General features: G+C 45.4%; 2 protein-coding genes across 5 annotated transcripts in view; one reads left to right on the top strand and one right to left on the bottom strand.

Moving 5' to 3' along the window:
* The window catches only part of ERICH1 (glutamate rich 1), a 67507-nt gene extending 57415 nt beyond the window's left edge, over window positions 1-10092 (bottom strand). The window contains exon 1 of the mRNA XM_033055819.2: window positions 10027-10092. Within this exon, the coding sequence (XP_032911710.1) occupies window positions 10027-10048 (22 nt within the window). The 5' untranslated portion in view covers window positions 10049-10092. The remainder of the gene's footprint in view (window positions 1-10026) is intronic.
* A 250-nt stretch (window positions 10093-10342) lies between these two features.
* DLGAP2 (DLG associated protein 2) overlaps window positions 10343-12990 on the top strand; it is a 465971-nt gene continuing 463323 nt past the window's right edge. For all 4 annotated transcript variants that reach the window (XM_033054074.2, XM_033054084.2, XM_033054073.2 and 1 more), the window contains exon 1: window positions 10343-10473. In XM_033054074.2, the coding sequence (XP_032909965.1) occupies window positions 10456-10473 (18 nt within the window). In that variant the 5' untranslated portion in view covers window positions 10343-10455. The remainder of the gene's footprint in view (window positions 10474-12990) is intronic.

The following is a 12990-nucleotide window of genomic DNA, read 5'->3' as shown; positions in this document are numbered from 1 at the left end:
ATGACTTAAAACTCAGGACTAGAGACTGTAACAAAAGCATGCCGAAGAACTAAACAAATTAAGTTCTGAGCGACAGCTACCTCAAAAATATTTCTGAGGAGACTGCTTGCCACATACTTTTGGCTACTGGTCATCCATACTGCAAGTACTCCCACATTTCTCATATGGTTGCCTCCTGCCTACTTAAGTCAAAGTTGGGCAGCAGGAACAAAGTAAAGTGGCATTGGGAGCACTGAACTCTTGTGAAGCTTGCAAGTAGTCCTACTTGGTCTCTGTCTCTCCTACAAACATAAGCTTTCCAAAAAGGGAAGAATGAGGAACTTCTTCTGAAACCATCCCATGTGCAAGATGTGCTAATATGCTATTTCTGCTACAGCAGAAGGAAAGATAGTACAGCAGAATGGAAAAGGACAGAAAGAGCAGACAGAATGATAATCCTCATGCAGAACATATGGACAAGGCTTCATTAAAATGTTCAGTTCATCTTTGTTACTGAAGAATTACTCTCCAGTATTCAAACGAATTTAAGTCCTTGAAATCTCTTTTATCATGCAAGTGTCACCTCTCCTATGAAGGTCATGACAGGACAGTTACTTTATTATATGATCATAAAAATCACAGAACTGTTAAAGTTGGAAGGGATCACCAGACACCACACCCACTAATCCCAAAGCTCAGAGTAGGATCAACTAGAGGAAACTGCAGAAGGCCTTGCCTAGTTGGGTATAACAATCCCATTGCATGAATGATCTCCTCTTCCCTAATCATGGCTGGACACTCTTGACCAGAGATCCTCAAGGGAACCACCTCAAAAAGAGTGACTGCTGTAAAAGAGATGACTGTGTTTATCAGGACCCAGAGTAACAGAGAGTAAAAGCATTTAAAAAGACTGCTACAGACAGAAAATGTTAGCTAGACTACTATTCTCACCAGATAGCAGGTGGGAGACTGATCATAACTTCAGGCCAGGAGCTGTTCATTCCTTTAAACCATTCTCCAAAAAGCTTACTTTCCCTTTAACCATACAGGAGAGTTTCATACTTGGAGTATTCTGGATTCTTCCTGAAAGAAGTTACTCAGCTGGCCAAACTGATGAATAAAGGTCTTTGCTCTGTGTTTATCCGGTCCAACACAGTGATTCTCAGGTCATGACTCTGCAAGCCTCACAAAGACAAAGTTTGCATTTCAGCCACCAGGGCAAAATTCAGTCTGAAGTTATGATGCCTGATGGTGTATCCTGTTTTGCCTGCAGATTAGACACCGCTCCAGAGACCTCATGTACACAAGATACCAATTCTGCCAATGAGCCTCTGGGTACCCAAAATGTACTCAGTAGAGATGATGGTGCACCGAGTACAGGCCCCTGTTACAGTAAATGGAAATCAATACACAGAACCTCCAAGGATAATTAAATTTATTAACCTTGACCTAAACCTCCCAATACAAGTAAAAGCCACACACACACATATACACATACTGACCTCAGAAAAAAACAAAACCTCCAATATCATCAAGCCCCATAGCCAAAACAGCACAAGCAACAACAAAAAGGAACGAGCTGAAAGCTCTAAGACCCCTTACCATTGCTAGAAATGGCAGACATCAAAGGTTTGAATTAAGTCAAGAGAGCTTGTGTGTGTGCACAACATATTCTAGTCCTGAGGGAAACAAATAGCTATTTAGTCATTAGCTTCAAAATCCTCTGAACAGAGGTCATTATTTTCGCACTCCCCCTCATTTTTACCAAAAACATTCAAGCTATGCAAGGATACGAGTAAAAGAACAATGCAGTGACATGCAATTACATTCTGTGTAGCTTGACAGTTCAGATCATCTAAAAGGTGTATCTAACATCTAAGGTGGGATGCTCTTGTTCAAGTCAGGACAAAGAAACAGAAAATGTGATTTTCTTGCTATCAGCAAGGTCAGTTTTGCCAAGAGTGACGTATTTCCATTTCACCATGGATAGCATATGCAAACCAAAGCAAAGCACTGTAGCAGTGTCATGGGAATAATAAAATTGATCTTTCCAACTGGGGGAAAAAATAGTGAAATATGCAGAATCCTAGCTGTGATCAAAGTACATTTTTATGTACACAGGAATGGGTACAGTATTTTGCTTTGTGTTCCCAGTCTGCAAGTAGTCCTCATCCTGCAGGCGAAGCTATGGTAACAAGCTCTTACAACAGTAGCTAAAGGATAAAAAAGGATAAAAAAGCAAGGGCTGCAAGATCTGCAGCAGAAAATTCAGGCTGAAGCTGACTGTCTCTTTCAAGAGGCACTTGTACACAAACACAGAAGCTAACAGCTTACAAGATCTTCTATTTAGTCAAACAGGAGGCCATTCTGCAGATCATCGACTGCATCTTCAGTTTTCATACTTCAGACCCAATTACATCTATCTCTGAATTTATAGTCCTTCCTTCCAAGCAGCATTGCTATTTTATTGCATGCTTTCTTGAGGAGGACACCAAGTAAATTTTCAGCTTCATATTTCAGGATAGAATTCACTTGCATCTTAAGGCCAGAAAATGTACTACTCCATCTTGTCTGAATGACTGGGAGAAGTAATTTTACACACCTACCTACACTGAGAACCAAAAACTTGTATCTCAATATTTTTAATATACTTCAAAAGACTCTAGAGGACCTCCATAGCTCACATTGGGTTTTTTCCCAATGCCTAATTGTCTTTGGCATAAGGCACATACACACAGACCATGTTTGCTATTCAGATTTGAAAAATTTGACTGTTTTCAGCATTGGGTCTTTTTCTTCCTCTCCTTAGTGGGTAAAAGAATCCTACATTATATAGGAATATGTTTCCCATTGGAGATCTCCCTAGAGGTTAGAAACCTTGATTCTGAAGTCTCTTTTGGCCTGGAAAGGAGCTTCTCAGCCTCATACACCTTACTTTTAACTATTTGCCTCCATCAGGACAGCACTTTTTTTGAACAAAGGCTGTTCATCCCATTTCTCCCACAAGCTATGGTGAGTTGCTTGGTTGTTGTGAAGTTTTGTTGGCTTTGTTTTTTGAACTACAAAACTACAACAGGGACTGAGTAGAAACACCATGATGAAATGCTGATATCACAAACTGATTATTTTAAACTTGACTAGCTCCTTAGACAATCTTTTAGTTCTACAAGACTCACAAAACTTTAGTGACATCTTAAAGGGACAAATTTGTACAGTTCTTCACAGGATGTCTACACAAGGTGGGAATGGTTCTCTTTACAAGTTTACAATTGGTCTCACTGACATTACACATAAAAGATGGTTTTAACTGCTAAAGATATTATTACATATTTAATGGTGAAAAGAACCCACATGTACTATTTGGAAATGAAATAATGGAAGGATTTAGTTGTATCCAAGGTCACATGAATTCAGTGTTTGAACTACTAGGTATCAGCTGCATCTCAGTCTGGTTGTTCACCAAAATGTCACAGGGAGCTGCACAAGAAACGCGGATGCTATCATTTTATATCTAGTGTGTAATAGCAACTACACAATATCAAGGTTTGTCTCAAGATCACTGACATTACTCTCACTGAAACAGAATCTATTGGTCTTCAACATTCCATTAGACAAAAAAAATCAGATGCTAATCCCCCTAATTTTACACCTGTCCTATTCTTTATTACAGGTTCAAGAACCACTGTTATATTGCACTCTCCCGGACATGGTCTGTGAATAAATGTGGATGCTATACCGAGGAAGAGGGAGCCTCCTCTGTCTTTTACTTTGTCCATGCTGAATTTCCTGAAGCTAGCCAGACAAGTCGGAGAGTGGTGGGGGGAAATTACAGCAAGCCACAGCAGAAAAAAAGAATCCAGTTTTGTGCTCTAAGGTAGTAGTTGAGAAAATATGCATTAGCATTACTTTTTATAGCACATGGAATCACACTTTTTAATCTAAAACTCTAGAACTCTCCTGTCTGTGAGACAACTTTTGAACAGCTGCAGTTATTTAAGTACATGGCACATATCAGTAGGATTGAAAAGTAGGAAAGAAAAAGAATATAGTGATTAAACACCCCGTATCTATGTATTCACCTAAATTAAGCAGTTACTACAAAGGGACAGTTACTACAGAGAGAGACTGACCTGACCAACACAGTTCATACCAATTGCAGATACAAAACAGTAACTTATTGCTAGAAAAAGCCAACATTTATTTTCTCTTCTTAGCTTAAAAGACACTTATTTAGCTAGACCAAGCACAGTCTCTGTCACATTGCAGTTTCAAATCAGTAAGACTGGTGTTACATCTGTCAGCAAATTCTACATGACTGTGTAGTTCAACAAGAATCTGACTAATAGATCGTGCCATCCTGTCTCAACAAAGGTTTCAGAGATCTGTCAGTAGGCCACCTTAATTGCAGCCGCAAGCTCCTAGACATCTAATAAACTTGACATGACAAAGATGATATGAAGCTACATAACCACAATGAGAACATCAGGATTTTGTTCCACTGTTCCCAAGAACCCTGTCTGCTTTGTACTGAAACCCTGCAAAATGTCTGTTGCTACTGCAGTCCGGGGAAAACAGAGCATCTTCACTGTAGTTTCAATTTGTGCATACTATCTTCAGCAAAATTTAAAAATATGTTTCTCATACTGCACCATTATATTTTTCTTACTTGGCACAATCAAACAGATCTCAGTGAAAACATCCCAAGATATCTCATACACCCTTACTAAAGCTTAACTTTGGTGAATATTATTATTAAAAATCATAATTCTGGTCACTGAATTGAGCCAACTGTAAACCAGAGTTGCACAAGACTGCAAGCAGTGCCCTGGTAGCCAGGAGGGCCCACTGAGTTCTGGAGGGCATCAGGCACAGCTGGGCAAGGGAGGGGATTGTCCCACCCTGTACTGCTGCACCCCAATCTCAAACCCTGTGTGCAGTTTTGAGTGCTACAATACAAGAAAGCAGAACACAGCAGTTAAGAGTATCCAAAAGACACCTACAAAGAAGGTGAAGGCCTTGAGTGGAAGCCACATGAGGAGCAGCTCAGGGCACTGGGTCTGTTCACCTGGAGGAGACTGAGGGGAGACCTCACTGCAGTTACAGCTTCTTGTGAGGGGAAGAGGAGGGGCAGGCTCTGATCTCTGCTCTGTGCTGACAGTGACAGAACCTGAGGGAATGGCCTGAAGCTGTGCCAAGGGAGGTTTAGGTTGGATATCAGGAAAAGGTTCTTCTCCCAGAGGGTGTTTGGGCACTGGAACAGCTCCCCAGGGCAGTGGTCACAGCACCAGCCCGACAGAGCTCAAGGATCATCTGGACAGTGCCCTCAGGCACATGGGGTGAGTCTTGGAGATGATGCTGTGTAGGGAGAGGAACTAGACTCCAGTGATTCCTGTGCTCCCTTCCAACTCAATGTATCCTGTAATTCTATGAGGCTTGTTTCCTCTCTCTTCTGGACAGATTTGGGCAAGGAAAGGGGGAAGGCTGTGCAGTTATCACTGCTCACTGAGACCAATCTGCTGCCAACACAGGTGTAAAGTTTCAGAAAGTTTAAATCTTACTTCAACCTAAACCTGGATGCAAAGAGCATATGGCTAAAAGTGAAGATTGAACTATGCCACACATGGGCTGAAGTTAAATGTTATGGTAAATGACAGTAGTGATATGGAAAACAGACATCGAACTAGCTGAATAGAGTAAAAATCAAAAATCAAAACACAGAAAAACCTGCAACTCATTCTGAGTTCAGATTACTGAAGAGAAAAAAAGTTGAAATTTTTAAACATACAGTTTCACATGAGGAGAAAAAGCAAGCTAAAAGGTCAATATACCAGTAGTTAAAAACCAAACCATGTAACTGGCAGGTGCAGTATAACTGAGTACAAACAAACACGATTGTGCATTAAGCGTTATTCAAAAGAAATCTTCATAAGGTCATATTATAAAAAATATAAATTGAATTTCTACATAGATTTCTTCAAAGAGTAAATATATCACCTTTTGCAGTGATTTCAATGTTTGATTATAACAATATCAAGTAACTTCTGCAAACATCCCTACATATACATGTAACAGAAATCAGAAACCAATATTACACAAACATCACAAAAAGTTCTGGAAATTCCAATGTAGCTGAATTTTTCTTTTCTTTTTAGACATATATGGAGTTTTAATTTTAGTCATTAGGTAACCCATACAAATCCAAACTTGTTGAGAACAGTTTTCAATCTTCTGAACTAAACACAACTGAAAACATAAGAAACCACATATTGCCAAAACAATATGTGCTAGTTTTAGTTGGGATGGAGTTAATTTTCTTCATAGTAGCTGGGATGAGGCTGTGTTTTGGATTTGTGCTGAAAACAAGGTTCATAATACAAGGATGTTTTCAATTTTGCTGAGAAGTCTTATGGCCCTTTCTGTTCCCTGCCCCATGAGTGAAGAAGGCTGGAAGTACACAAGGAATTGGGTGGGGGGACACATCTGGAGCAGCTGACTCAAGGGATATCCCAAACCATATGTTGACATGCTCAGCATATAAAGCTGGGGGAAAGAAGGAAGTGGGGAGTGCTCAGAGTGATGGTGTCTGTCTTCCCAAGTCACCATTACAAGTACTGGAGCGCTGCTTTTCTGGGGAAGGCCAAACACCTACCAGCCCATGGGAAGGAATGAATTCTTTCTTTTGCTTTGCTTGTGTGAATTTTGGTTTACCTATTAAACTGTCTTTGTCTCAACCAAGTCAGTTTTCTCACTTCTCCTTTTCTAATTCTTCCCCGCATCCCAGTAGCAAGTGAGTATGTGAGCAGCTTTGCTCTGAGGTAATAGATTCCAGAAATCTATTTTACAACAAGAGCAAACCTAATGTTGAGAGAAAGGTGTTACACACTGGCTGTTTAAAAAGGCAACTACAGACAGACATACCTTAATGGCACACACCACCACCTCCACCACTTTTACTAAATAACACAGGTTCATACACCTGCTCCTAAATATGTCCTAGCAAGTTTAAACAGTCCTACCTACCACTTGTGGGCCATCCTATCTCAATACCAAGAATTGCTCCAACTTACTAAGAACAAACCAACCCTCCACTAACACACTCCATCTCCCGAAAAACACACCAAAACTCCAAACAGCCACCCACACAAAGCACAGAACCCTAAAGATCACATCATGTCAGGCTCTGTGAGCATGCACTCCCCTTGCAGACTTTCTAAAGAGAAAGCTATTATATCATTTCTGCTTCTTTCACTACCTTGCTGGTCTTTCTCCTTGCCTACATTTCTCATTCAGGCACAACACCAAGGTCAGCAACAAAACCTTTTTTTTTCCCCTTCCATAAAAGATTTCAATGGCAGAGTCAAATACACTTACTCAAGTGTAACTTCTACATTTAATCACAAAAACCTCAGCTATTTGTAATTTAGCCAACTACAATCCAAATAGAATTTACATTTTGGTAAGCTGTAATAAATCTTTGAGGGGAGCAAGATGCTTCTCACAGAAGAAAAAAATTATGCAGGCATCAAATTCCATTTGCAATTAATATCTCCCTTACTGATAAACATATATGATGAAAGAAAACACATGCACTTAAAAAAAAGTGTCTTTTTTTCCCAGTAAAACATCAAAGTATTTGCCAAAAAATTACATTGAGTTGGAAAAACAAAAATAAGAGAAGATCTCTTAACAATCAATGCTTCTCTGAAACTAGAAAAAGGAAAGAAATTGTGTGCTTCTCTGAAAGAACTGATGTTCATTATGTGATATGGCCATTTAAAAAAAAAAACCAGCAAAGCAAAAAACCCCAAAACAAAGGAACTGCGATCTCATTTCAGTGCCCATTATAATCCTGTCCCAAGTCACCTGAGAGATGAAAGCAGCACTCCTTGAAGCAATATCCTCTATTTAAAAACATTTGTCACTGATGCCTGTCAAGTGCCTTCATTTACTTTCCAGTTTAATCTCTCCAATAGAAGTCTCCTGTTGTCCCACTAGACCATCCCTTGTATAGCACAACTTTTCTATCACTTTTTACTAGTAATTATAGTCAATAATGTACACTAGACCTGCATCAATACCTTAACTCTGCCCTTCAGCAGCTGAAACATCACTCTCTATACAATCCTTGATGACAGTGTTATTTTGGGGTGGCACAAACTTTCAAGAACGACGACCAAAGCTTTCAAGATGCAATTGTCAACATTTAATGGCAACAAATAAGGAGTTCAGCTGTCCCAGACAGGATCAATACCTTGCTGACAACACACAGGATGACAGTGGTAGTACCTTTAGCCCTGTCACGAATCACTGGTACAAGAGCAAGTGAAAAACAAAAGGCCCCACAAAACTCAAAAGAATAAAAAAACACTTTCTCAACTACTTCTGTTGCATCCTTTCATGGCAGAGTGAAGTGCATTTCACTTACCTGCTCCACTATTTTCACTATTTAGATTCTTTTCACTGACAATTAGACCCACAACCTACAAGCTGTTGACCACGCCATTTATTCCGTATTACAGCCCAGTTTCAGACAAAATAAAAGGCTTCACTCCTCCCTCGTAATGCAGACAAAAATCTGTCTTCAGCATCTTCAACATATTCTTACAAAAAAACAGCAAAGCTAACCTTAAAGACAAGCAGGTAAACATTCTTTCTCAGCTCATTTATGGGACACCTGTCTTTTAAAAAATATATATGGTTCCACAGTAGAAAAATCAACAGTATTCATGTATGCTATGGGCTGCAGAGGCAGATCAGATGAGGTTCTAAACTATTACAGTTTTGTTATTTCCTCCCAGGGGAGCACATGACATCCTTGTATTTCTCACTGCATTTTCTTCCCAATCTTAAGTCATCGCTCCTTACAGCGGCTGAATAAAACATGAATGATTTCCAACTTCACGCAGTAATGTCAGACACTCAGCATGATCGTTTTAGCTTTCTCTGACACACTACCAAAAAAGTAGCTCTTTATGTTTTAAACAATTTAAGAGCTTTAGAATTCAGTTCCCCCATTCTCAGCTCTAGAGCCATGCATTCATTCACAAGCACATGGACTCACTCCTCCTAATCCACTTTCTTTCAGAAAAACTTGAATTTGTAATTCACATCCCCAAAGCACAGAAGCAAAGCAGTTACTCCTGCTCCCTTTCTCACAACGAATCCGCACCTAAAACACAGAGAACAGTACTGTGTATTTATACCTCCTTCAAACGATCTCTAGTTGCAGGCCATCAGCAAACAGCTTGAACGTTAACTTTTGCTGATGAGTGTCACTCTCAAATCGTTATCCTTCCATGAAGTATTCCAGTTTCAGGATGCTGTAACTGTCTGAAAACGCAAAAGCCAGGCACAGGATGCATTCAGCTCTACGCGACACCCCTAAAGAACGAGATACTACTGACGGAACACCTGTATTTCGATTACTGTGTTTTCTAATGCCGTGTCTTAAAAAACATTTAGACAAACGGAATTGACCGAAGCTGTGCTTGGACAGCAGGCGGCTTTTATTCTTTGCAAGCCCAGTACCACAGTTATTTCAGAAGTGACCGGACTCACTTTAAATAAGCCAAAACAGATGGTCACTAACAACAAGTAAGTACGCCTGTATGTGCATACTGAGGAAAAAAGGTTTCATCTTAAAATACTTTATGATTAGAGAGGTAAATTTTATTTACTCCCTCCCCACCGCCAGGCAGGAACACGCGGCAGCGGAACCCGCCCGGCCCCGCCGAGCCGGAGCGGCTGCACAGGAGCCCCGCGCACCCACAGCCCGGCCCGCGCGGCTCCGCCGAGGCCACTCCTGTCCGCCCGCCTCCCCCGCTGCCGGGCTCGCCCCGCTTCTCACCACTTCCCCCGCGGGAAGGGCACCGAGGAGCGGAACAAGCGAGTCCCGAGGCAGCGCGGTGCGCCCGGGCCGGAACACCTCAGCTGGGTGCAGCCGCGCCCAGGGCCGTCACCGTCACCCCCGCGACTTCCTCCGCCGCCAGCCCCGGGAGCAGCACGGCGGGACCGACCACCCCCCCGCCCCTCACAGCGCAGCCTCACCATTCCTCCTGCTCCCGGCCATGGCCCCGCGGCCCCTCCGAGACACCCTGGCGGCCCCGCGCCCGCTCCCCTCCCAGTTGGCCGCCGCGCCTGTCGCTCAGGGCGCTGAGCGCCGCCATTGGCGGAACCGCGGCAGGGCGCACTCGCGCTGTGCTTGGCCCCGCCCCCTCCCGCCCCGGCTCAGCAGGCGCGGTGCCCGCGGGCTCCGGCAGGGGGCGCGCGGCTGCGCAGAGCGGCGGGGGCGCTCCTGCCGCGCGCGCGGGAGCGAGGGCGGGGGTGCGCGCGGGGCGCGAGGGGAGCGGCGCGCGGCGGCCCCGGCGGGTGAGCGGCGCCGGGGGACGCTGGGCGCGCGCCGCTGCTCCCGCTCCCGGCGTCTCCTTAATCCTGACCCGCCGCAGCCCGCACCCGCCGCGTTAATAATGCACTAGAATGTCAGCGCTGAAAAAGGTAGGGAGGGAGGGGAGGTGAGGCATGTAAGGAAGGGGGGAGAGGGAAGCGGCCGCCGTCGGGGCGGCAGGCGCGCCGGGCTGCTCGCGGGGCGCCTCCGCAGAAGCGGCGGAGGGAACGGGCGGGTGCCGGTGCCGCGGGGACCGCACCGTCGGGGACGGGCGGCTGGCAGCGGGGCGAGGGCTCGCCAGCCGCGCCGTCGGTTGTGGTGTCATCCCCCATCCCCGGTGCGTCCCGGCGTCGCGCTGCCCCCGGCGCGGTGTCGCCGTGCGGGGCTCTCGCCGCCGTGCAGCCCGGGCAGGACGGCTGCGCGGCGGAGTGCCCGGTGCTGAGCGGGGCGGCCGCGGTCCGGCACCCTCCCGTGTGGCCGGTCTGGCCGGAGGGAGCGCCGCGGAGGGGATGGCTGCGCGCGGAGCCGCAGTGCCGGGGTGATTTAAATTTTGGCAGCGCGTGATTCTGGGGCTGCCCCGCGAACAGGAGCCGGGGCTGGCGGCGCACCGCCGCCTGCACCGCTCCCCCCTTTCCCTTCCCGGCCGCCGAGCCGCGCCGGAGAGGTGCGGGTACGTCGGAGGGACCGCGCTGCTCCGCCAGGCTTGTCCCAGCCCTCCGGAGGGACGGCCCGGCCCCCAGGGGCGGTGGGGCGGCAGCCCGGCAGCCGAGGAGGGGCGGGCGGCAGGTGAGTCCCGCGCGTTCCCCGCGCCGGCCACGCCGCGGGTGCGCAGGGCTCGGCGCGCCTGGAGGGTCCGCGGGCGCGCACCCGGAGCGCGGGGGCGGCTGCCGGGCGCGTCTGCTGCGCTGCCCTCGGTCACCGGGGCGATCTCGGGCGGCTCTAGCCGCGCAGAGGGCGGCGTCCGCGGGCGGGTTGGCTGAGCGCCTCCGCGGTCGTTTGAAACACCGTCTGCAGGAGAAATAAAATAATTACCCAGCGTCATAACGAGAGCGCAGCGCGCCCCGGCCGCCTCGCGTCCCGGAGCGGAGCCGGCAAACAGCCCGGCAGCCGCCACCGTCGGGGCGGGCGGTCCCCGCCGGCCCGGCCCCCGCTGCTGTGGGGCCGGTGTGGGTCAGTCCGGGGCAGGGGAGCGCGCAGACCCTTCCAGCCGGCACGAAGTGCAGAAAAGTGGCTTTCTTTTACGACCCCGCTTTCTGTCGCCTTCGTAACCCAATTCCTGCCCCTGCTGGTGTCCCAGTTCTAACAGCGGTGTCGGTGCCGTACATCTTGGCGTTTAGCCATAAATCCATATATAAGTGATTCGGCCTCAAGTTCCCCCAAACTTCCAGGGCTCTAATTTACGGCGACAACCTACTGTTGTTTGTTTCCAATTTTGCTCCGTTACGGCACATTCTTACACATGCTTAAAGTGCCTTGGGAGCAGGTGATACTTGAATCTCTTCCAAATAAAAGCCCTGCGAAGGGGACCAAGTGCTCCCGTCACCTTAGCTGGTGTGAACCCAAGATCACAGCTCTGAAAGCATATGCCCTTCTTAGCGCTGGAGTGTTTTGTAACTATTTTTCTCCGCTTCACAGTAGCAACACAAGTGGAGCACTAGCAAAATTTGAAACACTGGATACCTCTAGCCATTTAGGTAGTAGATGACTGCAAGCGGGCATCCTGTGGGAATGGTCACCTCAGTGTGACCAAGTGCAGATCCAAGTACAGATGATGGAGAAATCTCATGTGGAGTCTCAGTAACTGAATATTTTCTACTATGTGTCAAGGGAGCCTTACTGATGGTACTGGACGTTTTAAAAAGCAGCTTGGGGCTAGAACAGAGGATGGATGGTAATACTTTATAATGCACGTGTATTTAAGGTATCAGCTGTTCACAACTCTGATTCATTGCATTTCCGTCTTTGTGTTGTATCTGGAAAACAGGTAAAATAGGAATAGTAGAAGTTTTATATTTCTGTGCTTTCAGCAATATAGTTATACCTTCGTATCATTTCCAGATGGTCTGCACAAAACATTTTCTTTCAGAGCTAAAAGTTTTAATTTTACTGTGTGTAGCTATTTTTACAGTGCAAAGCAGATCATATAATTTATGTTTCAATGGTTCTTCCCCCATCATTTTGCATGCTTTTCAAAATGTGTGTTATGTGGTTAAAATGGACTCAGGCAGTGTTTAATAGTTTTATGAATTACAATGTTATTCATTGGAGATTTATTTCTGAGTGCTTGAGGAAGACCCTGTGTGATCTGACATAATATTCCTAAGTTAAAGAATGCATTTATTATGCCATTGTTCAGTAACACCTGAACGAAAATCTAGGATTGTCAAATAAATTTGTTGATTTTATTTTAGATTGTTTTTAGCTTTTCATTTTAGTACTATAAAGTGCTATTTGCATTTAGTTAGTCATATATCTAGTTTGCACGAGAACAGTATAGGGCATGCCTCTATAGCATTTTAAAATTTCCAATCCCTCTGAAATGAATTTAAATTCCTGGTGCAAATTGAAATTATACTTAGAGTGAAGTCATAAATGCTTTAAGCAAGCATTTAACAATCAGCAAACAT

This window comes from Catharus ustulatus, chromosome 3 (assembly GCF_009819885.2).
Source record: "Catharus ustulatus isolate bCatUst1 chromosome 3, bCatUst1.pri.v2, whole genome shotgun sequence".
NCBI classification, from domain to species: Eukaryota; Metazoa; Chordata; class Aves; order Passeriformes; family Turdidae; genus Catharus; species Catharus ustulatus.
Note: the sequence above shows the minus strand (reverse complement) of the source record. Positions and strands in the feature narration are given on the sequence as shown.